This window comes from Nothobranchius furzeri, chromosome 17 (assembly GCF_043380555.1).
Source record: "Nothobranchius furzeri strain GRZ-AD chromosome 17, NfurGRZ-RIMD1, whole genome shotgun sequence".
Taxonomy (NCBI): Eukaryota; Metazoa; Chordata; class Actinopteri; order Cyprinodontiformes; family Nothobranchiidae; genus Nothobranchius; species Nothobranchius furzeri.
The window spans coordinates 42,661,725-42,689,163 of record NC_091757.1 but is presented as its reverse complement, the minus strand read 5'-3'; the positions used below and the strand labels follow the sequence as shown (position 1 = coordinate 42,689,163).

Here is a 27,439-nt window from a genome sequence, read left to right as displayed (position 1 = left end):
AGCATTTTTTGTCACGGAAAGTGACGTTGCGGACCTTAAAACTCCGGTTTTGTCCGTCCACACGCAGACACCCAAAACGGAGAAAACGTAGATCTTCACTTTGCCCGGAGTTTTTAAAAAGATACGTTTTCGTGTGAAAAAACTCCGTTTTCGTGTGGATGACAGGCCAAAACGTAGAAAAATATCTACGTTTTGGCAGATCCCCGGCTACGTGTGGACAGGGCCTAAGGCAGAGAGGAATTTATCTCTGTCTGTCCCCAAAACAATTTTTTTCTGAATCTGGTGCCCTTGGAGTCTGTGACCGGTGAAGGCCGTGGAACCGTATCTAGGAGTCACTGTGCTCTCTAACCCATTATCTCCCTCTCCTGTCCAAACAGAGGTGATGAGCGCTGCCCCATGCGGCTGCACGCACTGAAGTGAGGAGAGTCCCAACCCTACCTCCCCACCTAGTGGACACTTATGTTGTGTAATGTCTGAAGTCTGTGTGCATATCTGTCTGAGGTGTTTTTTTGCATAGCAAAGCTGCCCTCTCTGTTGAGGGTAACTCTGAAGTGCCTTTTTCCCCCTCCCCCTGACTCTATCCTCACATAAACCCTCTTGATCTGTTACGGTAGCGCAACTCGGGTTGTGAATGACCACAGTCACCGATCCTTGCCATGTGTCTATGTATGTATGTCTGATCTCAGAATTGTGTGTACTGAAACTCTAATTACCCTCTGGGATTAATAAAGTATTTTTGAATTTGAATTTGAATTGAAGGATCCTGGCTCAGTCTAAGCAGCCAACCACCACGACTCACTGGGGATCGAGAAGATAGAGTACACACACACACACACACACACGCATACACCAACACCAGCCCAGCCACACACACACACACATGCATACACCAACACCAGCCCGGCCACACACACACACACACACACACACACACACACACACACACACACACACACACACACACACACACACACACACACACACACACACACACACACATACACACACACACACACACACACACACACACACGCGCACACACACACACACACACACACACACACACACACACACACAACATATATACCAAGTAATGTGTCTATGGTTACATAGTGATTTCTTAGTAAATATTCTATTTGGTGAGAGATAAACTTCATTATACAACAGTTAGTTCCGACAGAGTGATCTGATTGGTCAAGAGACTTTCCAAGCATACTGATATTGGACTATAACAGCACAGGAACTGCTTACAAATAGTATCACTCTGCTGTGCACAGGTGTTCTAACCGTTAATCATTAACGTTACTTCCGTTAACTCTTGGATTTTGACCGACTTCACACAGCAAAGATGGACATATTTCCTCAGATAACATTCAATCTACAATATGAATGGTCATCAGACTCTGACACTGAAGGGAAGGAAAGCGGACCCAATACATCAGCGCAAACCAGGTGTGCTGACATGTCAACAGTGGACCTCGACGAATTAGAGAAATGCAAAAATGAAGTCAACACTGTGAGGCAGACAGCCTGGGCTCTGAACCGCTTTCAGACTTGACTCAGTCTCAAAAATATCCAGGTGAACTTTCAGCAAGTTAAGAAGACCAACCTGAACGCAGTGTTGAGGGAGTTTTATGGATCGATCCGGACAGCTAAAGGGGAGCTCAATAGCATCAGCAGCTACCTTGGATTTCGGGTGGGATTGAATCGTTATGTTAATGAGCCGCCGGTGAGCCGCTCATGGAATTTAATGCAGGGCCCAGAGTTTATACCAGCTAACAATGTTTTCAAAGGAGTCATCAAAAAGATAAGAAGGGCAGGGAAGGACACAACAACACACCATCCCCCGATCTCACCTGAAGACCAGCGCATCTTAAAATATTCTGCAGCTCTGAGTCCAGACAACCCGAAAGGCTTACTAAACAAGGTCTGGTATGATATTCAGTTGCACTTTGGACGCAGGGGGAAAGAGGGGAATCGGCATCTCAAACCTGACTCATTCATCCTTAAATATGATGAAAACGGTGCTAAATACTTTACCATGACGTCCAACGACAAAACAAAAAATCATAAAGACCCACTGGAGAGAGACAGAGAAAACATGTGGGGCACTATGTATGAGGAGCGAGGAAATGCGCTCTGCCCGGTTGCGTAGCTCGAAAAATACCTGCAGAAAATTCCACCTGATGCAAAAGCCCTGTATCTGCAGTCGAGAAGAGTTACATCACCGGGAGACAGCTACTGGTATACCACTGTTCCTCTGGGAGTAAATCAGCTGTCGCAGATGCTACCCAGGATGTGCAAGGAGGCAGGGACACACACGTCATACACCAACCACAGCCTGACAACCATAGCCATACAGAAACTGTCCAATGCGGGACTCGAAGCAAGGGAGATTATGGCAGTGAGTGGGCACAGGTGAGATGCTTTAAACAGACTCAAAATATTGGGCTACATCAATTTGATTCATATATAATGTGTGGCAGAACAAAAAAAAACATATCTAAACAAAAACTTGTTCTGCAGGTCGGAAAGCTCGCTAAAAAGTTACTGGAGACCATCTATGGAGAGCCGAAAACGATGGAGCAATGTGCTGTCTGATCAAGTTAATATCAGAAACACCCATGCCACCAAAGCGTCGGTCAGCAGACTCGTATTTCAGTGAATGTACAATCAACGGAAACATTCAGATAATCGTAAATGATACAATGTTAAGTTACAGTGCTTTTTAGAAAATGTTTGTGTTGGCTAGCAACAGCCTTGTCTTAATCTCCGTTTTGTGTTGGGACTATTTGTGTTGGTGGAGCCTGATAAACTATTAAATAAATGAACAAATCATAATCTGTTGCTGAATATCAGCACTGGTGTGATTATCCACGCGTGACAGTGTGAGCGTCCTGTCAGTGTCCCGATTGATCATGCGCCCTGGCTACTTGGCCAAGGGGATGTCCCTTTGGCTGACTGGTTAGCGTACATGACTCTCACCTGGGTGTCTGGGGATCGATCCCGCCCGGGCCCTTGTTTCTCCACCTTGTCACATACGGCACTTGGCCTGCGGCCCATGCCTACAACTGAATCACACCAGTGCTGATATTCAGCGACAATGCACTCCCTCTCATGTGATATTGCTTAATTGTATTTATCCTAGTGAATCTATAATTAAACAGGTAAACTAGTAGTAGTACATCATCAAAAGGTAACTAACACAAACCTGGTCACGGAACACTCACCCATCCCCTTGTGTATCTTTCCTGAGATGCTGCTGGAATGGGAGACCTGCGATGCCAGATGAAACGAGATAGCACTAAAGGGATTTTCCTCTTTGGACTCAGGGAGTTTGTCCTCCTCTGATATTATTGAGCAGAGAACGTTTCTCACCAGCGGCGTTCTGTTGCTACATGTGCAAGTGTGTAATGAATCAACACATTCTCACTACCAGCGCGTCAAAAACAAACACTTGGTCAGCCACCCTCCACGTCAGACCCCTGATGCCAAAAGTGCCCTTTTTCGTTACTTATGTGTGAAAAGGGGTTTTTTCCCTTTTGTAACTGCAAATCCCAATGCAGCGTAAAACTGACGTGATGGGATGTCCGCTGATGCGGCACCGAACCAGCTCATTTAACCGCACCTAAACCTTAACGCTTACCTATTTATAACCTTCCCCTCTCCCTCATCCTAACCTTAACCCTCTTGCTACTTAAAATGTTACTCTCACTGTGATCAAGCGTTTGTTTCCCATGCATTCTGAATGTGAATTTTCGTATTTGCCGCCCAAGGGGAACGTTAGAACATACCATCTGGCGAGGGGGAGGTTACACATACCCTCTACTTTTAACCTCCACCGTGGTAGTTGAAACCTCCTCCTCGCGTTGGCTCGGTCCAAACCCGACCAATGACGAGGCGGCTCCCGCCGTTCACTTCATAGAGCCGGCTTTTAGAGTGATCGACACATCACTAACGTGTTCGCTAGCAAGATGGTTAAGGTTAGGATAGGGGTGAGGGGAAGGTTAAATAAGAGGATAAGGTTAAGGTGAGGTACAATGAGCTTGTATGGTGCCCCGGAAGCGGACATCCCATCGCGTCAATTTTACGCTGCATTGGGATCTGCAGTGAAATAAGGGAAAAACCCCTTTTCGCACATAAGTAACGAAAAAGGGCACTTTTGGCGTCAGGGGTCTGAGGGGGAGGGTGGCTGCCCAAGCGTTTGTTTTTGACGCGCTGGGAGTGAGAATGTGTTGAATGAATGGAGGACCCAGCGAAGTGTGACGTTTCAACATGTCCGATAACCGGATGGTACAATAGTTGCTTTTGGTCCGAATCTAGTTATTGGCAGTTTTTAAACAAATGCAAGAGAACTACTTTACTAATTATTTTAGCTTTTTTTAAACTTCCACGTTAGTTAGATATTAGAAGATTGTTAAGAGGCAAAGTGTTTTAAGCTAATTTGTTTTCCAAATTTGCTATTGCAGCAAACTGCATACTAAAATGCACTGGCACAATTAAGAGGAAGACTGTTCATGCTATGCCTGCACAGTTTGCATGAATTGTCTTTGACTGAGTAAACAGCTGTTTCTTCTCCATCTGCACCACCTAGAGACTGAGAAATGTTTCATACCTTTACCATTTTAATGTCATAGCAAAAAAATAAAATAAAATAAAAAACAGGAGAAGCATCTTGGGCTGCATGGTGGCTCAGTTGTTAGCACTGTTGCCTCACAGCACGAAGGTTGCAGGCAGCCTTTCTGCGTGGAGTTGCGTGTTCTCCCCATGCATGCGTGGGTTTCCTCCGGGTACTCCGGTTTTCCCCACAGATCACAACATGTCCTATAGGTAATAAATTGTAAGTCGCTTTGGATAAAAGTGTCTCCTAAATAAATAAACATAAACATAGCAAATAAAATCGCAAGAGCAAAGTAATAAAAATAAAAAAAAAAGCTTAAAAAGATCCTAATAAAAAATGGGATAAAAATAAGATACAAAGTAAAGGAGCCCAAAAAATACTGAATTTATGGAAACACCAGCTTGAAAGAATGCTAGTGAGGAAGACGAGGAAAAACAAAAGGTCCCACTAAAGCCAGAACATACGAGTTTTCAGCTGGAGACCACTGAGTCCACTAATCTCAGCCTTGGAGTCAGGGGTCACCTGCTAAGCCTGCTGCTTGCTGATGGTCAAGTCACACAGTAAATAGTAAATATAGTCTGTTCTAACACATACACATCACATATTGGAAGGATTGATTTCTAAAGCTTTGTTGTGATTTTAACTTGTTTTTTCATTTATTTTATAGTTTAGCTATTTCTTTTAGGTTTTTTTACATCACATTTACATTTTTAAATCACATGAAATACATAAATACTTTATGTGATTAAATACTTTTAACACCTTAAGTCAGCTTTATTATCAGTGACTACTTGAGCATTCTTTACGTTTTTACTCTTATGTGACTTTTTACTCTCACCAAAATCTTTGGCAACTCCCACAGCCTAGCGCCTGTTAAATGTATTTAACTTTGATGCTTTTTCTCAGAATAAAGACTAATGTCCCTTTGATCTGTCTCAAGACATAGCACCATCGCCATCTGGGACGTCATGTGTAAGTCAGGGATTTTATCTGAGACATTTATGGACTGTCTTATTTTACCCTGCCAGAAACGATCCAGATCACAGTGTCTCTACAGCTGGTGCTGTGTCAAAATTTGCTACCTTTCTGTAACAGTTGGACAATTTTCAAATAGTGAATCCCCTTTAAAGACTAGAGTAAAAAGATGAGTTCACGCATAAGTATTTACTGCATATGATGATTTGTTAATTCCTCAACACCAAAATACACCCTTACAGCTGGAAATCTATAAGACACAATCGACACAGGACACACATATCAACACAACACCTGTTTTCAAATACAAACCTCAGAATCACTTTATTTCTAGATGAAATTTTGAACTTTTAAAAACAGCAAGTTAACAAAGTTAAATAAATTCTTCAATATGCTAAACCTGTCTTAACATTTCTAAAAGTTTAGATTTAAAATAAAAATGTTTTCACATTTCAATCAACTATTTGTCGTTAGCAACCCTTTATAATTCCTATGAAACAGATTTACAAATAAGGGAGTCTTAGAAAAACAGCTGAACATTCAGTCCTTCATGCTGTTGAGACGTCTTTTAAAATAACTTTTCCAAACATGAACAAAAAATAATAATCAGTAAAAATCTTGTATACATTTCAGCTCAGGGGTCTAGAAACTAAATCCCATTAAAGCCTGGCTCAGAACTAAAAAATGTAAAAGTCAGAAAAATGATAAAACATTTAATAAAAATAATCACAAAGTATAAACTTGGAGAGACCACTTTTGCTCAAGCATCTCAAAGTCTCCTCGTTTACAAGTTCACAGCTTCTGTGTTAAAATTTCATGGAGCATAACTTCGTTTTAACGTAACACAAAAAATATATATATTTTTTAACTTTAAGCTATTAAGCTTTAGCATTGACCTCAGTGATTGTTGGGTTAGAAACTTGACCAGTGTCATATTTGTCACCACTCTGCAGCTCTCTGCTAGCCTGTCTGAGTGGGACTTCTCTACAGCACTTAACAATTTGGTGGAGGGGTAGGTGTTCCAGGGGTGCTCTTATACGTGCATTAGGGCTGTTAGCATTACTTCCTTACTTTTAATTCCAGGCCATGCCGCCAACAGAAAAGCAAACTTCTTTTTCTTCTTCTTGTGATTTTTATTGATGGTCAGCAAATGGAAAAAGCTAACTGCACAGAAAATAGCTAACAGCCATAATGCACATAGAAGAGCCCCCCAGAACACCTACCTGCTCAACAAACTGTTAAGTGTAGTCTCTGGCCAACAGAGGGCTGCAGAGTGGTGTCACAAATGAAACTGGTCAAGTTTCTAAGCCAACAATCACTGAGATCAATGTTAAAGCTCTAGCTTAAAGATTAAATAACTATTTTGTACTACTTTAAGAAAACAAAACAAAAAGGTTGAATAGGCCAGCTCAAATGGTCACTTTGAGAATTTGGAACAGCTTTTTCCAGACTGCAGGGGTAAATACAGTTTTCCTATTGTCTCAAAAGCAATTTGTTAATTGTCACACCTGTAAACATAATTATTCAGCATCATGAGTAATAGAACAAATATTGTGCATCACAGTTGACGTTTATCCTATCTTTTCTGTTTCTCCCCAGCCACTTGCGTCATTATTATTGGGGAAAAGGGACATATATGATGGGGGTTCCTGTTGAGCCCCATACGGAACAACAGGAGGTAATGGAGACTCACAAGCAGCAGCTACAAAGCCGTATGGAGTGGGATTTGTTGGCCACCTATCATTGAAGCCACTTGGCATGTTTACTTGCAGAGCTGGATCTGGTGCTGGGTATTCACATGCATCTGGGCCTGCAGCTCCAGGATTGAGGCAATTAGGGTAGGCTGGAGGACAGAAGTCACTGTAACTTGGGCCAGCACACGGTACATCTGACCCCAGATCCTCACTAGCAGGGCTACGAGGAGACAAGTGCAGAGGAAACACCACCTCAGGATCAAAGGCGAAGCTGATGTCCAAATATACCTGAGAAACAAAGAAAATCAGAGGTCAAATCAATCTAGTTATCAAAATATCATGTAAAAAAGAAAATTTTATACCTTGACATAATATTCAACTGAGAGAATTTCACAGTTATCGATGCTGTAGATAGCTGTTCGAGGAACCTCTATTTGGCAGGTGGATGTTATCTCAGAGTTTGGTTCGATGGGGTCCCCAACCGCTTTGAATAAAGTGTTGTGGGTGGTGTTAGTGGAACTTCCCGCACGGTACACTGTTCTCTGCTGTAAACTGAATTTGGGTCTCATTGACTTAGACGACGAGTTGCAGATTTTGGCAAAAGCAGATAAAGTGTCACCTAAAAAAAAACCACAACTGTTACCGAGTAAACAATCATATGGATTAATACATTACTGGTTTAAAAAGCAGAAAAAATTACATGTCATAAATCTGAGTTATAAGATGTAAAATCAATGTTTTTTGTATTATTTTGCTTTTTTTTAAATAGTTGATTACTTTGTATCAGCTGGTTCAGGTGTTGGGGCATCCCTTTATGAAAATGTTTTGATCTCTTAACAAATTAAGTCCACATTTGAAAACACTAAGGTTATTTTTGATTTTGAAGTGCAGCAGAAAATCAAAACTGAAAACATGACAATACTGTTTGCTAGGAGTTTGCAACTGAGTTGTTGATTTATTGTTTTAGTTTTTTTCTATCCTATTTAAACATTAAAATCTGATTATGCCAATGTGTTGCAGTCATCTTACCTGGAGAGCAAACGTCTCTGTTGACAGAAGCAGACATTTGGACTTCTTTCTTGGAGAAAACTCCCAATTTTTTATTGACTGACCCAGACTGAGGACACTATAAACACCATAAAATACAAATGCTTTTCATTTTTTTCCCCCAAACAAGCTTTTTAAAATATGATTATCCAGTATGCATATTTTTATAGCATGAGCCAGTCTTCACAAATCAGGGCAGATGAAATTTTAATGAAATATGGTTTATTCTTTTAACAAGTGATGCAAAAATCCTTGTTAAACATAATTGATTTTTATTAAAAAATTACTAGATGTTGTACATCTAAAAATAAGGAAAAACTCCTAATTAGGTTTTCTGTTTAAAAGGACTAAAAAGTGAGCTGCAGCCATTGCCTCTACTTTTTTTACTTGGTAACTGGCCAAATATGCAATAACAAAGCCTATAATCTATTTTTTACAAAGTGGCACATGTAAGACAATTATCTGACCAACATCTAATTTAAAAGCACAACTTAAGTCACCACATACCTTTATCTGACACACATGCCGAATGGACTTAGAAAGAAAATTTATTTCCCTCTCCACTGTTGTTGACCACCGCCACTTCCTGGATATCTTCGCTTCAAGTTTGTAGACAATACTCCCATGTGCCCCCTTAAAGGATGATGGCATATTCCTTTAAAACAATCAATTCATAGTTGAATGGTTTAAAACAAAAACAAAACAATCGAAACATTAAAAGCAAAAAGCTAAAAAAATCCCACTCACCCTTCAGGGATTGTCATCTTGAATTTGAAATGATGGGTCCCTTTTGAAAGAACATTACCTGAAAAAGTAGTCAAAATAATGAACAAGTAATCCCTAACTGTAATTAGAATGAACAAATACAAGTTGGTTATAGAGTAAAAATACTTCAGTTTTCTCAAATAGCCACTCAGAAATTCCAAATGTGTTTTTATTGCTAGTTTGCAGACATGGCCTGAGAAATAAAAGTAGTTTCCTACATTTTAGAGGGCTGTTTAGAAATTTAGAACAAGCTGTCTCCTTAAGATAAACAAATTATAATCAAAAATAATTATTATTGTTATGTCATGTTATAATGCCAATGTGGGCCACGCCCTCATTATTTACTTTTCCTGGTTACGCCTCTGCTTGAACTGGTCACGCGGAAGAGCACCTCTAGAAGTTGTTTATACATTTATTCTACGTAGATGTTGAATAATACATTTTAGCTACAGTCTGAGTAAAAGCTACAGCCTCCTCTGGCTTACCTTCAGCCTTTTCTGTCACCAGGTATTCTTTAACTTTAAAATATCTCTTGCGTGCGCTGTAGGATCGCTCGTCATCCCCGCTCCCTTCGCTCCATTGTACGTGCGCGTCCCCTTTCGCTTTGACAAAAATGCCCTTAACTTTGGTGTCTTTGGTCAGGTTGAAAGACAACATTCCAACAATTGTATCTCCTTCAGAAAAAGTATTATTCGCAGAGTCACATGTAAGTGAAAGGTTTTCTATCGGAGACATTTCGGACTCACTGAGTTCGACCTCCAGTCTTTCTGCGGACTCTTTCTGAATACGAGCCTATTTATCGCCACACCCGGCGTTTTGTTGAATTATGTAACCCGCTTAAATCTGGTTCTCTGCCACCTCTTCCTGTTTCACCATTAAACTGTTTTGTAATATCTACAAACAATTAGCGCACTGAAGTTGTGATTTGTATTCTTCTACGCCACAAATATTTTGTCGTTGCAGCACACGCGCACCGAAATCGATGGCAAGCAGAGCTTCGGACAGGACCGGAAACATATTTACGAGGTAACATTTCTGAATACAACACGGGTCTCGCGCAAATACGAAATAAAGAAAAAAAAATCCCTGTATTTCATGATGATTCCCATACTTTCTATTTGAACGGATAACTGCTGTACTTAGCCTACAGCTAAGATATTAACATGTAAATATTTAGAAAAAAACTTGCAATGTTTCAGAGTTTTGTTTCAAAATAAAATTCCAAAAATGTTGATTAAATAATCCCAGCAAACATATTTGACTGAAATGGACAATAGGTCACAATACTAGCACAGATCGTAGGAAAAAGTACAGGCTTGTCAATTTCATGAATGAAAGTGGTTAACCCTAACCCAACTTACAGAAGTTTAATGAGACAAGTTGCGGTCAAAGCGATTAAGTGTATAAATATCATTCATATATATTTTTGTTAATGATATTTGTTAGATTATTTTATATTTTTCAGTTGTGTAGCTTATTTGAAAAAAAAAATAGATGTAATGCAACATACAAATCATTTTATTATCTGGATCTATTGTGAAACTGATGGACAAATACAATTTATTGATTTGTCAATAGGTGAAGCAGATTTGTCCTGTGGAATTCTTGAGTGACTATGTCGGATTAAAGAGCTGACTGGTGCAGTTTCTCTGATAAACTCTGTGACTCACCGAATAACTAACCTAAGGCAGACAAATTCTGTCACTTGGCTAATAATTTCATAGTTTTTTACCATACCATACCACCTTTATTTATTTAGCACTTTAAAAACACAACCATACGGCTGACCAAAGTGCTGAACAGTCGCACATTCACTTTTACAATCACCATGACAGTTTTTTTTCCAAAACATTTAACAAGTTCCCTAAACTCCTAACACAGTTAGCACAACATCCGTCTTTGTAGGCTATACAATTTGCATATTTCTAGTTGCTTAGATACAAAATTCAAACAGTTAACACCAATTTAAAATGCTTGAACCTCTTTTACACACAGGCTCAACCAAGACCAAAATAATGTAATTCTACAGTCAAATTCACAAATGCCTTCACACTGCGTCAGAACAGATATCATGTTCTAAACATAACTTATTTTGGCTAAAGTCAAAGTGAACAGCTGTTCATATTGTGCTTTAACCCAAATATATTCCCTGTATTTCACAGTATTCCATTGCCAATGAGAAACAGCTTATTGCAGGTATGTAGGTATGTTTTTGATGCGCTGTGAGAATGTGTTGCTATATGTTATGAAGTTGCCAATATATTTCAACAAATTAGCATCATTTAATTCATTTTCAACAACATTTCAATGGATAGGCTATTTCCAGAGGTTAATAGTGAAAACTACACATTGTCTTATTAAACAAAAACACTCTTAACTCGATGAAATATTAATGGATTAACAAGTGGTTTGCCTTATTTCAAACCTTAGAACACATAGGCGTGAGATGACATACTTACACATGTTGAAATGAACACTTTTGCTTTCGAAAGTTACTTAATTGTGGACCACATTTTATGCACATGTACAGGGTATTTGCATGTTATTCAGGTTGAGACCATAATCGATATTTTGTATGGTTCTATGAAACAAATAACGATTTTACGACAGCCAATTTTTTGTCTTTGTGGTTGTTTTTGTACATATTAGCTAAATTGGCTTAGAAATGATGAGGCTACTGTGGGTGCTTGCCTATGATTTCCAAGTGGCTTTTTTTTGTTAAAAAAATAAAAAACTTAGATTGAGATATATTAAAATAGAGGACATTACTGGATTTGTGTTTATAGAAATACACCTTGAGGGTCAACGTGCCTGACTTTTGTGCAGCCTACTGATGCTCGAATCACCGTTGTGTCGAATCGAGATAACGTGAGATCACCCTCCACCTGTAAGATTTAATAATATAGAAAATCTTGCTGCATTCACATGCTAGAGAAAAGATAATCCTTTCCACATGCAAATTGGAAATTAGTTTCAATTATTTTGTTGTCCCAGTTGTTGGCAGTAGATCTGATATCCAACCAATTGCTCACAAAACACATGGGCTTACATTGTAAACAAAAATGGAAGAAAGTAATCTGTAGAATATGTTTTTGCCAACATGCCTTTAAGATTTCCCAAAAGCTGGAGAAAGTAGGAGGCAGTGGGAAGTTGCCCTAAGAAGGCAGGACTTTGTTGTGTGTGACAGGACACTTATCTGCAATGAGCATTCATCTACAGTTAGCATGTCTGAGACATTCATTGAGCATGTCATGTGTTAGGGCCTTATCCAGCAGGACAGCAATATCTCAAGAGTTAGAGCCAAGCCCCCACAATGCAGGTGAAAAATTGAGGCCAACGCAGAAGTGACAAAAATTGCAGTTCCACCATCATCCGCTGGGGGCTGGTGTCAGAAGCGAGCAAATCCTCATTGACTCCCATGTTAAAAATACCAATTTCGCAGCAGAAATAAACAGGTTTACAGCCTGGTTCCAAAACATTTTTTTTTGTTTAAATTATCTAGTTTACACTCATGACAACTCTGAGGGGGGTGAATTTTTTTCTCACTCTTCTGTTTAAGTGTATTAAAAGCCTAAAATTCTGTATAATTAATGAGCATCAGACCCACGTGACCACAGAGCTAGCTCCGTGGAAAGGCCTCAGTAGAGCCTCGGTCTGGCCTGGAAACTATTCTGGGATTTTGAGTCTCTGTGTTTGTGTATTCTGTTTTGGATATTTTTTGTGCAATTGTTGGACAAAATGAATTGCTGTGGCATTAATTGCACTAATAGAGCGCCCAAGGAGTTTCCACTTCATTTTTTTTGGTAAGTAAAATTATATTTATGTATTTTAGGTCACTGCCGAGCTGAGCTTAGATTTTAACATGTACTGTTTAACCATGACATTTAAATGTAATTTAATATAAGTGCATTTAACATAATGCTGCACTTTAGAAAATGGGTTGAAATATAACATGTTGGTGGAGCTGGGTTCCGACTATCGGCTTGTGGAGCTCTTGGGAGACCTCTGTTTTCCACCCGGTTCTCCCCTCCCAGCCGCTCGGTGCATCTCTGTCTGATCGCGGCTTCTGTCTGCTGCGCGGGCTGCCGGCTTGTGGAGCTCTGGATGGAAACCTTTCCACCCGGTTCTCCCCAGCGGCAGCTCTGCGCATCTCAGTTCGCAGCGGCGCTTGTCTGCTGCGCGTCTGCCAGCTTGTGGAGCTCTCGGGAGACCTCTGTCTTCCACCCGGGTTTACCCAGCGGTCAGCCCGGCGTATCTCTGACTCAGAAGCTCTGGTGTTGTGCACAGTTAACTCCGGTTGTAGCTAGGTTGCTACCTCTGTTAGCTTAGCTCCCACCTCCACGTTAGCTTTGGGTTAGCTTGTAGCTAGTTCGACCGGGTGTCGTCAGTTGATCCCAGCTTTACAGCCCCACCCTTAGCTCCACATCTCTTCCCTTTTGTGGAATTGTCTGGGCTTGACGGGACCTGACACGGTCAAAATGGTGGTAGTGTTCACCTCCCATTTTTCTTCAAAAACGTGTTATTGGAGTCTATGGAAACCCATTGTCCAATATTTATATGTCCATGGTTAGAGCGGGTTGTCCAGTAATCAGAAGGTCGCAGGTTCGATCCTGGCTCCAGACAGTGAATGCTGCTGTTGTGTCCTTGGGCAAGACACTTAACCCACCTTGCCTGCTGGTGGTAGTTCGGAAGGACCGATAGCACAGCGCCTGTGTTCGTCAGGACTCGCCTCTGTCAGTGCACCCTATAGGGCAGCTGTAGCTGCATCGTAGCTCATCCCCACCAGCGTGTGAATGTGTGTGTTCTGAAGTGCCTCGGGATGTTGTGGAACCCTAAGAAGGCACTATACGAATAAAGGCCATTTACCATTTTACCATATTCTCGATGTACTTATGGTTCTCACACTCACTAGTCCTCCGCCTTCTTCCTACGACTTGTATGCCTGCCTGCCTGTCTCTCTCTCTCTCTCATATATATCTGCTGGACCAGAATCTCCTCAAAGCCATACGTGATTCTTGCTTCATGGTCTCACAAAACTCCCCCCACATCTGAGTTTTTGCGCAGTTGTACTGTCTTAAATTAAAATCAAAATTTAAATGTGTTGATTAATCAAAGCCAAGAAAATATTTTTTATTGAAGTGGACAAAAAAACAAACAAACACAAAAGTCCAGTCTTACTCGTTTTATTCCAGTTGGGACAATTTAAGCAATTTACACAAAATATGAAAGTACTTTCAGAAATGTTTTTTGGCATGAGTTTCAGTTTAAGGGATTTTACAAAGTGTATAAATGTAATTTATATGCATTTGAGTTAATGAAAACAATTAGATGATTTACATTTTTCAGTAGCTTAACTGAACACATGAATCTAATGCAATACATAAGGCATTCTATCATCTGGATACATTGTACAATTGATAGACAAATTAAGTTTATTGATTTGTTTATAGGTGAAGCATAATTGTTCAGTGAAACTCGTGAGTGACTACGACAGATCAAAGAACTAACTGATAGACTTTCTACTAAATACATTGTTATACTAAATCTGAGCTAAGGCAGAACAATTGTTATTTCGAATAATTTGAATTCCTGGGATATTTTTAAATATAATTTACAACATGAAGAAAATGAAAGCTCTATTAGTTTATTCCCCTGAGAGCTGTGGAGCTGTGGGTCCTTCAAACCCAACCATTTAGTCACAGTTGTATTAATCATTCTAGTGAATTTGTTTACTGGAAATTCTATGAAGTATCTGAAGTGACTTGCAAACATCAATGCAATGCTTTTCTTTTACTTGAGTGGCATATTTATAATCATTCTATTACAATCCCTTTCTAGTCTTCCAGTTTAAATAGTAACATTATTAGCAAGTCATATAACAAAATTATTTTACACTATGGCCAAATATAATGGGACAGCTGCCTTTACCTGGCTGGACATGAACTAAAAGACATCACACCCTCAACATGAAGTTGACCCACATCCAACTTTTAAAAGTGTGGAATACATAAAACATTTAAAAAATAATATTTCTGATTATAATGGGCCACTCTACATTTTTCATGCAGGCTGAACATGAAAATAGTCTCCTACACCTCTCTCCTGCATTAGATTCTAATAGAAAACTGATAGTGAACCTCTAGGATTAGAAACGCCTGACAGATCTACACCACACTGTCACTTAACATTCATGGACTCACTGATCTTGACTCGCGACGGGGAAGGCTGTTGTTGGTTTAGCGTCCAGGAAACATCAGAGATTGTCTTGGCTAGTAGAAGTTAACCTTTAGCATTAGCAACTCTACCACACAGAAGAACTCCTCCAGGCTTGTGTTGTTTGCGGAGATAAAACATGAATTTTGCCGAGCAAACAGAGTCAGTGGTAGAGTCACGTTGCTGTTATCCAATCCAAGGCAAGGTGTCTGAATATCAGAAAATAAAGAGTCCATATCTTGCCATCTGAAGCTCTCCTCTGTGTGACCATTTTCTAATTCCTGAAACTGGTGCACTGGAGCTTTTTTCCCCTGGAGTACGACTCACAAAACTTCCATTCCTTCTAGAGACCACTGCAAATGTATTGATAAAACAAGTGTTTCACACCTTTAAGGAAATGTTTTCCACAAGGTTTTTGTGTGCGCTTTTGGGTATTGTGATAAAATACAAAATAATAATAATAAATAAAACAACCTATCTCTCTGCACTAGAAGACATGGCTCACAGTCTAATGTAGATCTTTAAGATGTTCCACCTAGCTGAAGCTGGGACTTGACAGTGATCAGAACTGATTAACTGGTGCGTCTCAATAGATTTGGCAAATGAAAATATATGTTTCTGCATAATGCCATTAGGTTACAGAAAGATAAAAGTAAACATACGAACGGTAATGCACTATGTATTCAGGTAGCTTTAATCAGTATTTAAATAAAATTGAGGTACATATGTTACATTCATGCTCAAAAAAGTGCACTTTAAAGTTAACAAGGCCTGTATACTGGAGTGCATCCTTAGGCTGAGGTTTAGTTGTTACATTGGTAGCTAAGAAAAGCCCAGCCAGCTTTAAACTGACTAGAAAGCAGCAATCACATACAGTGTCAAGGCTAAATCACCATTTGTTTAGTTAATTATAGATGGCTACATGATTATTAAAAATTATTATTTGATTATTTAGGATCAGATTCTACAGGAGTAGAAGATTGGAAGAGCACTGAATAAGATGGAGGATTTTCATCTGTCTGAGACAGGAAATCTGTATTCATCATTTGTGCAGAAGGAGCTGGAGCTAATGGAGCCTGAGCAGGAGGTAGCTGGATCTGTGGTGCTGATGGGGGTGGGTGAAAGGCCTGAGGAGGTGGTGGGGGGTGGGGCACAAAAGTGGGGGATGGAGATGAATATGGTGGACAAGGAACCTGTAGCACTGGGTTATTGTAGCCCCAATGAGGAGTGGAAACATCTAGTGGACCTGCATACACCTGTGGGTTTCCTGGGTATGCAGGCGGTGGTGCAGAAGGATTTTGGACTCCTGGAAAGCCATAACTAACAGATTGTGGATATGCAGGATAAGGGCCCACAGGACCCGAAGGGGGAGGAAAGTCGCTGTAGCTCTGACCCCCAAAAGCCCCATAAGGATAGGGACCCATTGCACCAATATGAGAACCAGAAACTAAGTCGGGAGGAATAATTACCACTGGGAACAAAACTTCTGGATCAAAGGCAAAACTGATGTCCAGATACACCTAAGAGAAAATAAAGTTTCCTCATGAGAAAGTAAAAAAATGATTTAAAAACACACATCAAAAGAATACCCAGCAGACCGAAAAGTACACAATTCTAAATGTTAAGTTAAAATGTTGCATACCTTCAACTGGTATTCCACTTTGATGATTTCACAATTCTGGATCGATGTGACCTGTTCACTGGGAATCTTTAACACGCACTTCACCTTCTGCTGTGTTTGGGGTTTGATTGGTACGTCAACCACTTTTCCCACTTCACGGCTTGCCGTTCTGGTATCTCCTTGGGCATGAAACTCAGCACGCTGCTCTAGACAAAACTTGGGTGTCATGTCACGAGATGAGGAATTGTTGATTTGAGTAACAATCTCAATGGATTCGCCTGTGAAGGAAACCAAAGTATAAAATAATTTCATTATTTTCTGTTTCAAATCTGCTGCCCAATTAATTTTCAGCTACATTTCAACATTGATTTATTTGTGTTACAATGTTCAGTTAAAGAATAATTAGCCCAGTCTACCCGGGGCAAAAGCAGTCTTGTTAACAGTGACGTCCATGTGCACTTGTCCTTTGGAGAAAACCCCCATCTTTTTGTCCGTTGAACCAACTTGTGGTGACTGTAGAAAAAAGACAGCCGTAAAAGAAAACTAATGACTTTCTGCGGTTGTGTCACTTATCAGCTCTGATGCCTTCAGTCGAAACTGTCAGCAGGTATGAAAAAACACCTTTAATGACCACAGCATTTGTCTTATTAAAAGAAAATAAGTAATTTAGTTTACAACAAAAACTGAATTAACTTATTTATTACAAAATGTTTATTGTTTTTAGTGTTTAGAGGGTTTTAATTCTCAACATTTAACTTAGACATGCACCGATCTGATCACGTGATCAGGCTGGATCACGTGATTTTCAAAGATCGCAATCGGGTCAGAAAGATCAGATTTAACCTTACAAAACAACAAATGACTTTTGAAATTTATCCTGAGAGAGATTTGCTAATGAAAAAACAATGGATTAGTTTTAATCTCCAGTTCCTCTACATTATTATTCTTTGTTTCTTGGACAAAAACAACGCCATTATGTCACACAATTTACGGCAGGCAGAGATTCAGACACCATAGCATGCAGCTGTTAGCACGTAGGCTAACGCAGAGCTAACGTGTCTTCACAGGAAAAGGCCTGTATTTTGATGGTTTTTTAAACTGGACAGCAAAGGCAGTGTAACAGACAGTTGGAATGTGTGCATACTGGGTTTTCAACGTGCACCTTGGGGTCTCTAATGACCTCCTAACTCACAGTGATGCAGGGGACTGTTCTGTTCTGGCTCTGCTGGATCTGACTGCAGCCTATGACATTGTTGACATCACCTGCTAGGTTGAGAGACGGGGTAGGCAAAGGTGAGGTGGTATCAGGCAGCCTTTTATTATTTACAAGTGGTCAGTGTGTGGTGGTAATGTGGTGCAATCATATGTTTTTTCCACAAAAAAGTACATGAAGGCAGTATAAAAGTGGTATGGGGACAGCCTCTGTGCTGTCGTTAACATTCTTTTAGCTTGGACATAATTTTTTATGCCAACTGTGGCCCCGTCCTTGCCTGCTGGTGGAGGGACCGGTGGTACCAGTGCTCGGCAGCTGTGGCTCATCACCACCAGCATGTGAATTTCAGTGTGCGTGGGTGAATGACTAATTGTTTTGTGAAGCGCCTTGGGGGGTTGTGGAACCCTAGAAGGTAAATCAAATACAAGCCATTTGTCTAAATGTTTCTACAAGCTGCTCCATAAGGTGGCTGTCTTTCACAGTCCTCATGAATCAGTCAGGTGATTTGTGCTTTAGCTCTAAAGGCCAGAAACTTCTGGATCTCTGCATTGCTCCAGCTATTCTGATTACAAATGTGAAACTGACTGCCAGTGTTAACTTTCATTTGGTACATTGTTGCCAGCTTTTTAAGACACACCGTGGCGGCAGTGATACCCTGATTTGAACAGTGAAAATAAATGGTAAATGGCCTGCATTTGTATAGCGCCTTTTAGGGTTCTACAACCCCCCAAAGCACTTTACAACACAGTCAGTCAGTCATCCACCCACTCACACAGACATTTACACGCTGGTGATGATGAGATACATTGTAGCCACAGCTGCCCTGTGGTGCACTGATTGAAGCAAGACTGCCAAACACAGGCGTCACCGGTCCCTCCGACCACCACCAACAGGCAAGGCAGGTCAAGTGTCTTGCCCAAAGACACAACAGCAGCATTCTCTGGCAGCCAGGAAAACTCAACTCTCTGTTCTGGCCTGTCATTCTAGATGGATTTGATCTTGCCTGAGCAAACTAACAAACTGGACACAACACGGTAGTGGCTGAAGAGCAGTTCCTGACAGTAAAAGTCATTGCAAAAAAATGAAAACCGCAACTAGTCACATTATATGCTTCTCGTGTTTGCTATACAGCTAAGTAGCTGGTTTAGTTGGCTGCCCTGATATAAGGTTATTGCTTTAATCATTCATGCAACACGGACAATGTAAATTAGACATATATTCATTACAAAACTATTATAATCGATTTGCCTCGCCACAAGGAAGATCAGCCAGGTTCTTGGGATGCCTTGCATGTGTGTAGAAGAAGAAGAAAAAATATGTTCTATAGCGCCTCTCAAGATAAAAATCCTGAGGCGTTTCACAAAAACAAATAATGTAAAATATAAAAAAAGAATTTAGAAAATGATTAAAAATATATTTAAAATGAGTAAAAAGTAGACAATTGTGATTAAAAATGTAAAGAAAGAGAGAGAGTGAATAGGAAAGAGGGAAATCAGTGGATCCTGAGGAAGGTGGAATAAGTAGGGAAAGCGGAATAAGGAGAGGGTGATGAAGATCATGTTCAGTTCAGAGCGGGACAGAATGGGACTCAGCTTAGCAATGTTCCTGAGATGGAAGAAGGAAGCGCGAACAAGAGAACTGACATGAGAATCCAGGGTGAGAGCTGGGTCAAAGGTCACACCAAGATTCCTGACAGAAGGTTTGGTGTGAGAAGCAAGCAAGTCTCTGACTTTGGGAACCAGCTTGTCTGGGGCACAGATGAGGATCTCAGTCTTATCTTCATTCAGCTGTAGAAAGCTCCCAGCCATCCAGGTTTTGATAGAGTCTAAACAGGTGTGTAACAGCTGCAGCTTAGACATCTCATGGGGCTTAAAGGAGATGTACAGTTGGATGTCATCTGCATAAAGATGGTAGGAGATTCCTTTGAAGGAGCTCAGGATGTGCTGAAGAACAAACTAAATTTAAGGACCAAAGTTGAATCCAGCTACTGTTATTTATTTGTTGTTAAAATAGAAACTAAATATATCTGCAGGACTTTGGGCTCAGGGCAGAGTTTTATGCCTCAGATCTACCAGCTTTAGATCACGATCAGTTATTATTAATATCATGAATTCTTTAAACCAGTCTCAATATACTGTAATGTTCACAGACATCCAAACTTTAGAAATGATCAATATTAAAATAAAAAATGAATACAATTCAATTTTCATTAAAAGATTAGTTATCTAATACGTTTTTATATTTGATGTTGTCCAGCAGCTTAAGAAGACATCTGCTTAAGAGCTGGGAGAGAACATTCAGGCTTCTTTAATCTTATTTTCTATCACCTGTGCTGTGGGTTTAGTGTATTTATTAATGTACTATGAATTATACAATTATATAAAACAGCTCACTAATCATAGGCATAGAAAGTGTTTGTAGGAACTAAAGCTTGCTGGCAGCAGCTCACCCTTTCCTTCCACACTGACAGTAGAAATCCTCACATCAGCAGCGGGTAATCAACAGAGACGTGACTGAACACCGGCCCGAAAAAAACAAAACAAAAAGACGACTAAAAACACAGATCTCAGGCCGGCCCTCCGGGGATTTCCTCACCCAACCCGGACCGGGCCGATGTGGAAGCGGCGTAAGTATAGTGAAGGAAAGATGGAGCATGAGATCGATAGATGGATTGGTGCTGCATCTGCATGGATGCAGGTGTTGCACCAGTTTGTCGTGGCGAAAGCTGAGATTGAAGATGAGGTCTAGATTCACCAGTCGGTCTACAAGCTTTGGGTAGTGATTGAAAGAATGAGATTGTGGATACAAGCAGCTGAAAAGTTTTCTCTGCTGGGTTTCGCTCTCCCTTAAGCCCCCTTCAGACAGGCCATGAAAAACGGAAATGTTCCGGAATCTGTCCGTAAGACCTTTCTGTCTGAATACAAACATCCGGATAACGTGTTCCGGAATTTATCCGGACGAAGCCCCTAGTAACAGGTCCGGACTTGTTACGGACAGGGTGGCTGCTTCAGATTGGTGAGGTAAAGTTCTGGACAAGGGGGAGGGGGAGGAGGAGGGCACCGGGGACGCTGTGTGCACCTAGATAGCTCGCTGCTGTAGCACGCGGCGAACCATGGCAGCTCGCCTCCTACGGTACCGTCTAGACGCGCGACGGAGCGCTTCACGCCGCTTCAGTGATTCCTTTAACCATTGAGCTTCATCATCCAGGTCTCTTATGCGTCTTCGTGTGCGCAGAATTATGCTTAAGCGCCTCGTGATTTTTATCTTGAGAGGCGCTATAGAAATTATATTTTCTTCTTCTTCTTCTTCTTAACATGAGTCCGATCCCCCCCCCCACCGCCATCAGACATCTGGAACTTTTCCCTGCTGTGTGAACGCAGCCGAAAGGACAAGTTCCGGTACAAAAGTGGTGTGTCTGAAAACACAGTTCCAGTTAAAAACCGGATTGAATTGTCCGCAAATGTTCCAGAATGTCTGTCTGAAAAGTGCTTAAGAGATAGGATGAGAAGCTTTTTCATCCGGGAGGGGCTCGGAGTAGATCCACTGCTCTCTCATACCAAGAGGAGCCAGTTGAGGTGGTTTGGGCATCTGGTTAGGATGCCTGCTGGACGCCTCCGTGGTGAGGTTTTCCGAGCACATACAACCAGGATGAGACCCAAAGGAAGCCCCAGGACACGCTGAAGAGTCTACTTTTCTCAGCTGGCAGGGAACACCTTGGAATTTCCACGGAGGAGCTGGCCCAAGTGGCTGAGGAGAGGGAAATCTGGGCCTCTCTGCTTAGTCTACTGCCACTGCGACCTGACCCCGTAAAAGCGGATGAAAATGGATGGATGAATCCAAAACTAGGTTTCTTTTATTGAAATAAATTATGTTTTCTCTGAAGGCAAAGAAACACCGAATATCTGCCACCTTTGTTAGATTATGCTGATTCACTATATTTGCCTGCAGTATGACACTGCACTATGTTTTGAGTTCATAGAAACTTATCTGTATGCATCTTTTCAGATTCTGAAAACTCACAGATTCACTCATTTGATGCATTTTATTTATAAGTCTCTCCATTGGTTTGACTCCTTATTTGCAAAATAGTCAGAACAATCATGGTCTGCGTTCTAGTGCTACACTTCCAATTTCGATCCCTAAAATCACAATAGAATTGGGTAAAAGAGCTTTAAATTTTTGCTCCATCTTCGTCTTCAGAGTTAACTAAAGATGACCAAACAGATTTATTAATTTTATAACACTTTGCTGCTGCATAGAACAAAACTTTAAACAGAATGATTGCATAAATGCACATTTGGTTACTTTACTCACCATGAGAGAATAAAGATTGGGGAAAGACTTGGAAATGAAGGTAATCTCCTTTTGGGCAGTGGAATTCATTCTCCAACTTCTGGACAGCTTGGCCTCCAGCATGTAGACAATCTTTCCATCTGACCCTTTGAAAGATGAGGGCATACTCCTGTAAAGGGGGAGCTCCAGGTTAAATTTATGTAACAAAGCGTGAATTAACACTATTTGACTACATCACGAGTGTAGCTACAAATGGATGTGCAAACATAATACTGGTCAACAGTGTTGCAAGACTCACTCTCTTGGTAAGTTAAAGCTGAAGTTGAACACATGGATTCCTTCAGGCAGAACAGTGTCTGCAAAGACAGAACGGATGTTGGGTGTTAAAACAGTGAATTTTTTTTGCTGATGTAATTCACAATTTTAAAAGTATTTTATTAACTATTGCTTTTTAAAGCTCTAATTCACTCTTTTTTTCATCACATTTGCAGTGGTACTGTATAGTATTGTGATATTGATTTTAGGCCATATTGTCCAGTCCTACCTTGGGAGTCATTTTCTGTGAGGAAAAAACAACTTCTGTTTCAAAAAGAAGTTAGCAAGATAATTCTGAATCTTTCTCATTGTTATTCATGAACAAATGCCTCTTCTCTGATTGGCGAAAAGAAACTCAACTCTTCCACTACCTCAGTTCGTTGGAATTTTATCCCCCAAAACGTGACTGTAGTCTACCCAATTATAATACTTATGTCATCTCTGAACAAACTGCAAACAGCTGATGCTAAACAGTGGCTCAACAATACTATGAACCGAGAGATTAAATGTCTTTATTTGCATTTACCTGAAAATTGGAATTGCACACCAATTCTAAATATTTTGAATAAAATCTAAACAAATAAAACTCTAACTTTATATATTTAAATTTAATTAAAAACATGTTTACATTATTAATTTGACTAGTTTAAATATTTAGACATAACATCATAATTTACCCAATATATGTGGTAAAAAAAAAGTACGTAAACCTAGACGCTGTATAACTTGAAAATACATTTTGAGCGCATACCTTCTGAAACAGCACCCCATACATTCTACTGACCTGCAGCTAGCTGTAGGCTATTAATAATCAGTGAACATTTAAACGCACCAGATTGAAATCTTGTCTAAACAAACGCAGTAGCTATTTAAAGCAACAATCGGGTGTTTCCTTCTACCTTCAGAGCTCTCTGGAATCAACAACTGTTTCAGTTTGAAGTATCTTCTGTGGGCTGAGTACGTGTGCGTGTGATCGCCGCGCTTTTTGGTCCAGTGAGTGTTTGCGTCTCCTTTAGCTTTAACAAACAGCTTCTGAGCTTTGGTCTCCTTTGATAACTCCAGAGTTACCCTTCCCACGATAACGTCCCCCTCGGAAAACGTGTCCTCCTCGTTCAGCGCGTTGTATGAGATCGTGAAGCTTTTAACTGTGCTCATTTCGTCACTGATTAAGTATCAACTAAAGTAGAAATCAACAGCCAGCGGCTGAGCAGGCGGACAAGAGCAGGATCCGCCCTTAGGCGGATGTTTAATCATAGACCTCTGCTGCCCTCCACTGCACAGGAAGCAGCCAAATAGTTCTTAAGACATTTTTATTTTACGCCTTCACAAAACTTGAAGCGGACTCGGTTTTAGACAGTTTGAAAAATAGTGGAATCTGTGCAGCAGAGTTTCTGATTTAATTGAGTAAAATGACGTTTTTGGTAACTTATGCAACGTCTTAGTGCGTCAAAATGACAAGATTTAACATTAATTTGTGCAAATAAATGTACATGCGTGAACTTGGAGTGTACCGTAAGAAAATAAGTACCTTCACTGCACTAAATCCAAGTTGAATCACTTTGTTTATGTTCAGCTGTAAATATTGCATTCTCTGGTGGATAGAAAAGGGAGGCAGGGATCTTTTAGTGACTCCTCAGTACAATAATAATGACAATATTAGTAATACTATTAGTGTAATTAATACTTTCAGTGAAAATCTTTCATTCAAAGTTGTAAAAATATTCATATAAACTAGGTAAACATCGTATTTGAGTTAGTGAAAAGCTTTTAAACCAGTGAGAACCTCATAAACTTGTATGTTTATACTAACTCGGTAAAAACGATAATTATTCAGCTCTTCTCTTGACCTGTTTAGGTTTAAGGAAACACTTTGGTTCTGGTATATTGTAGGCAATACCTCTTTTTTATTTGCTAAGTCTGCAAGTTGCATGGATGTCAACTTGAGTTGTGTATATGTACAGTACAGGCCAAAGGAGACACACCGTCTCATTCAATGTGTTTTCTTTATTTTCATGACCATTTACATTGGTAGATTCTCACTGAAGGCATCAAAACTATGAATGAACGCACACGGACTTATGTACTTTAAAAAAGGTGAAATGACTGAAAACATGTTTTATATTCTATTTTCTTTAAAATAGCCACCCTTTGCTCTTATTACTGCTTTGCACACTCTTGGCATTCTCTTGATGAACTTCAAGAGGTAGCCACCTGAAATGGTTTTCCAACAGTCTTGAAGGAGCTCCCAGAGGTGTTTAACACTTGTTGGCCGCTTTGTAAATGGCCGTGGTCATGAAAATAAAGTTGAATGAGAAGGTGTGTCCAAACTTTTGGCCTGTACTACTGTCTCTCTCTCTCTCTCTCTCTCTCTCTCTCTCTCTCTCTCTCTCTCTCTCTCTCTCTCTCTCTCTCTCTCCTCTCTCTCTCTCTCTGTCTGTCTGTCTGTCTGTCTGTCTGTCTGTCTATCTATCTATCTATCTATCTATCTATCTATCTATCTATCTATATATAACTGGCCACTTAATTGGGTACACCTTGCTAATACTGGGTTGAATGCCCTTTTGCCTTCAGAACTGCCTTAATCCTTCATGGAATAGATTCAACAAGGTACTGGGAACAATTCTTAGAAATGTTGGTCCATATTGACATGTTAGCATCATGCAGATGCTGCAGATTTGTCGGCTGCACATCCATGATGCAAATATCCCGGCTGTGGTTGAAATGTTCAGTTATTCACTATAAAGTGAGTAATTTTGTCGTATCATTTGAAGTGTTTTTTTTCCTTTATTTATTATCTAGAACCCTAGGAACTCATCACATGGTACAATGAAAGTAGTGTACATATGTGGAGTGCTACTTTGGTGCAATTAAAGGGGCATTATGGAAGTTTGACAGCCAAAACATGTATAGAAATAATAAATTTCTTCTTCATACATTCTCCTGCAATGCCCTGGTCCTGTAGAATGAGCCCTGGCATTTTTACTGTGATTGCCTGTTTTTCTGTCAAATCACAGAAAAAGAGAGTTGCTCGGGTCGAGCAGGCTGCGTCATGCGTGTTCACGCTCAGGCATAGCCTGTAGCATTTGCTATCCATAGCTTTAGCAGCAGAGAGAGAGGTAGTGCCAACTGAGCGACTTTGTCGCTGTTCCTAACGCCTAGTGACAAACCTAGCTAAATTTCTGAGGATGCTTAACTACTATCTGTAAAACTTTCTTCTAGATATTTCCTGCAAATTAGCAACAAAATAGCCATTGTCGCTCTGAACCGTTCTTTGGTTTGACGTTGTTTCAGCTGTCATCAAGTATATAAAAGTTACAGATACTATGAATGTTACTGGTGTGTAGCTCACCTTGTAAGATGTCTGACTCACATATAGATGACCTGGGCTTGATTCTGGGTGTGAGTATAGTTTATTTAGAGTTTCTTTTTTACATGAATGGTATATATTTTTTTACAGTAAGATGCCCACATTTTTATTTGAGACTCGCCGAACAGCATAGAATTCACAGATAAAAAAGATGTGGGTTCAACTTTCATTTTGGAACAATTTTTCAAGCAAGGGAAGAGAATGATCTGAGCATGCAGGAGGACTATCCCATCATAAACCTTTGTCGGCTGTGCTGAAGAGAAAGGTACAGAACCAAATTATTTAATTAATTAGATGCATGTTCTCCTGTCCTCTGTCCTCCGGGCCACACATACACACACAGGACTGTCTCAGCTGTTATTTTCGTTAAGGAATGTGCACGTAGAGCATGCTCTCCTCATGCACGAGCCTACTATTGAAGCTGCCCTTATGCTTTTGGCCTGAGGGGGCAATCGCGAGCATAAAAATTCAAAAGTCCGAAAAGTCCCTTTAAAGATTTGCACCCTGACCTGACACAACGGGTGTTTCTCAATGTCAAGGCGCCTGGCCTTGCAAGGTGATATACTGTCTTTCCTTGGTCAAAGAAAACAGTTAAATGGAACAGACTTGCATCACGTGACCGCAGCTTCCACGGCGGTCACGTAATGTCACGTGACACGGGAGATAACGTTATATTTTAAACGTATTAGTTTCAATATAAATAGATAACAAGACTTTTGCTTTTAAAATTGTGTATAAATGTATTAAATTAAAGTGAGTTACTACCCACTAGCCACCGAAGCTGCAACTACTAAGTGACTAACCAACAATAGATAACTTCTTTGGATCGAAAAAAAACATTTTTAATTAGTTGATTTACTTTTAAACTTGAACATTGTCCCCGAAGTAGCTGCCGGCTTCTGATCCGCCATCCTTTTGAAAATACTGCATTGTATTCTGGGTAATTTTTGACCAAAGCTAGGCTACAAGACACCTCCCGTGTATCCTCGCTCAGCTAGCTAAATGGCTAACAAACGGAGAACACACGCCTTGGTAGAACATGAACATTGGGACATGTCTTGGCAGCTCCCGATGACGTATCTCCTAGGAAACCGGGGCGGGGCCAAGACATCAAAGCAAGATTCCTTGGTTTTGAGAAACACCCTATGCTACTAAAGTGGCAGCTACGGCTACAGTGACAGGATGTGTGAATGGGTGAATGATTGGTTGTGTTTTAAAGCCCCTTGGGGGATTGTTGAACCCTAGAAGGCGCTACATCAAACACAGGCCATTTACCGAACCTCTCAAAAAATAACAAACCTTCTTTGAACTAATT

At 40.3% G+C, this 27,439-nt stretch overlaps 2 protein-coding genes and 1 long non-coding RNA gene across 3 annotated transcripts in view; 1 reads left to right on the top strand and 2 right to left on the bottom strand.

Annotated features, from left to right (window-relative positions):
• The first annotated feature begins 1,262 nt into the window (after positions 1-1,262).
• The window catches only part of LOC107393846 (uncharacterized), an 84,925-nt gene continuing 58,748 nt past the window's right edge, over positions 1,263-27,439 (top strand). Inside the window, exons 1-3 of the long non-coding RNA XR_011517099.1 lie at positions 1,263-2,418; positions 2,527-9,609; positions 10,066-10,128. This is a non-coding gene — a long non-coding RNA (uncharacterized lncRNA). The remainder of the gene's footprint in view (positions 2,419-2,526; positions 9,610-10,065; positions 10,129-27,439) is intronic.
• Positions 6,017-10,037, bottom strand: LOC107393845 (arrestin domain-containing protein 3). Its single transcript, XM_015972453.3, has 6 exons — positions 9,588-10,037; positions 9,085-9,142; positions 8,845-8,992; positions 8,320-8,416; positions 7,653-7,909; positions 6,017-7,578 (listed from the first exon to the last, which is right to left on the bottom strand). Exons 1-6 carry the CDS (start codon positions 9,835-9,837, stop codon positions 7,168-7,170), a joined length of 1,221 nt encoding a protein of 406 aa, XP_015827939.3. The 5' UTR covers positions 9,838-10,037; the 3' UTR covers positions 6,017-7,167.
• Positions 14,270-24,007, bottom strand: LOC107393844 (arrestin domain-containing protein 3). Its single transcript, XM_015972452.3, has 6 exons — positions 23,657-24,007; positions 22,741-22,798; positions 22,464-22,611; positions 17,353-17,449; positions 16,958-17,214; positions 14,270-16,835 (listed from the first exon to the last, which is right to left on the bottom strand). Exons 1-6 carry the CDS (start codon positions 23,910-23,912, stop codon positions 16,263-16,265), a joined length of 1,389 nt encoding a protein of 462 aa, XP_015827938.3. The 5' UTR covers positions 23,913-24,007; the 3' UTR covers positions 14,270-16,262.

Bases quoted from the DNA above. Each gene is read 5' to 3' on its own strand.
- LOC107393845 (XM_015972453.3), bottom strand. From the start codon at position 9,837: ATGTCTCCGATAGAAAACCTTTCACTTACATGTGACTCTGCGAATAAT. The intron at 9,143-9,587 runs GTAAGCCAGAGG...CTACTTTTTCAG, and splicing joins GGTGACAGAAAAGGCTGAAG to GTAATGTTCTTTCAAAAGGG. The intron at 8,993-9,084 runs GTGAGTGGGATT...ATTGTTTTAAAG, and splicing joins AAGATGACAATCCCTGAAGG to GAATATGCCATCATCCTTTA.
- LOC107393844 (XM_015972452.3), bottom strand. From the start codon at position 23,912: ATGAGCACAGTTAAAAGCTTCACGATCTCATACAACGCGCTGAACGAG. The intron at 17,215-17,352 runs GTAGACTGGGCT...TTTCCTTCACAG, and splicing joins CAAGACTGCTTTTGCCCCGG to GCGAATCCATTGAGATTGTT. The intron at 16,836-16,957 runs GTATGCAACATT...ATTTTCTCTTAG, and splicing joins AAGTGGAATACCAGTTGAAG to GTGTATCTGGACATCAGTTT.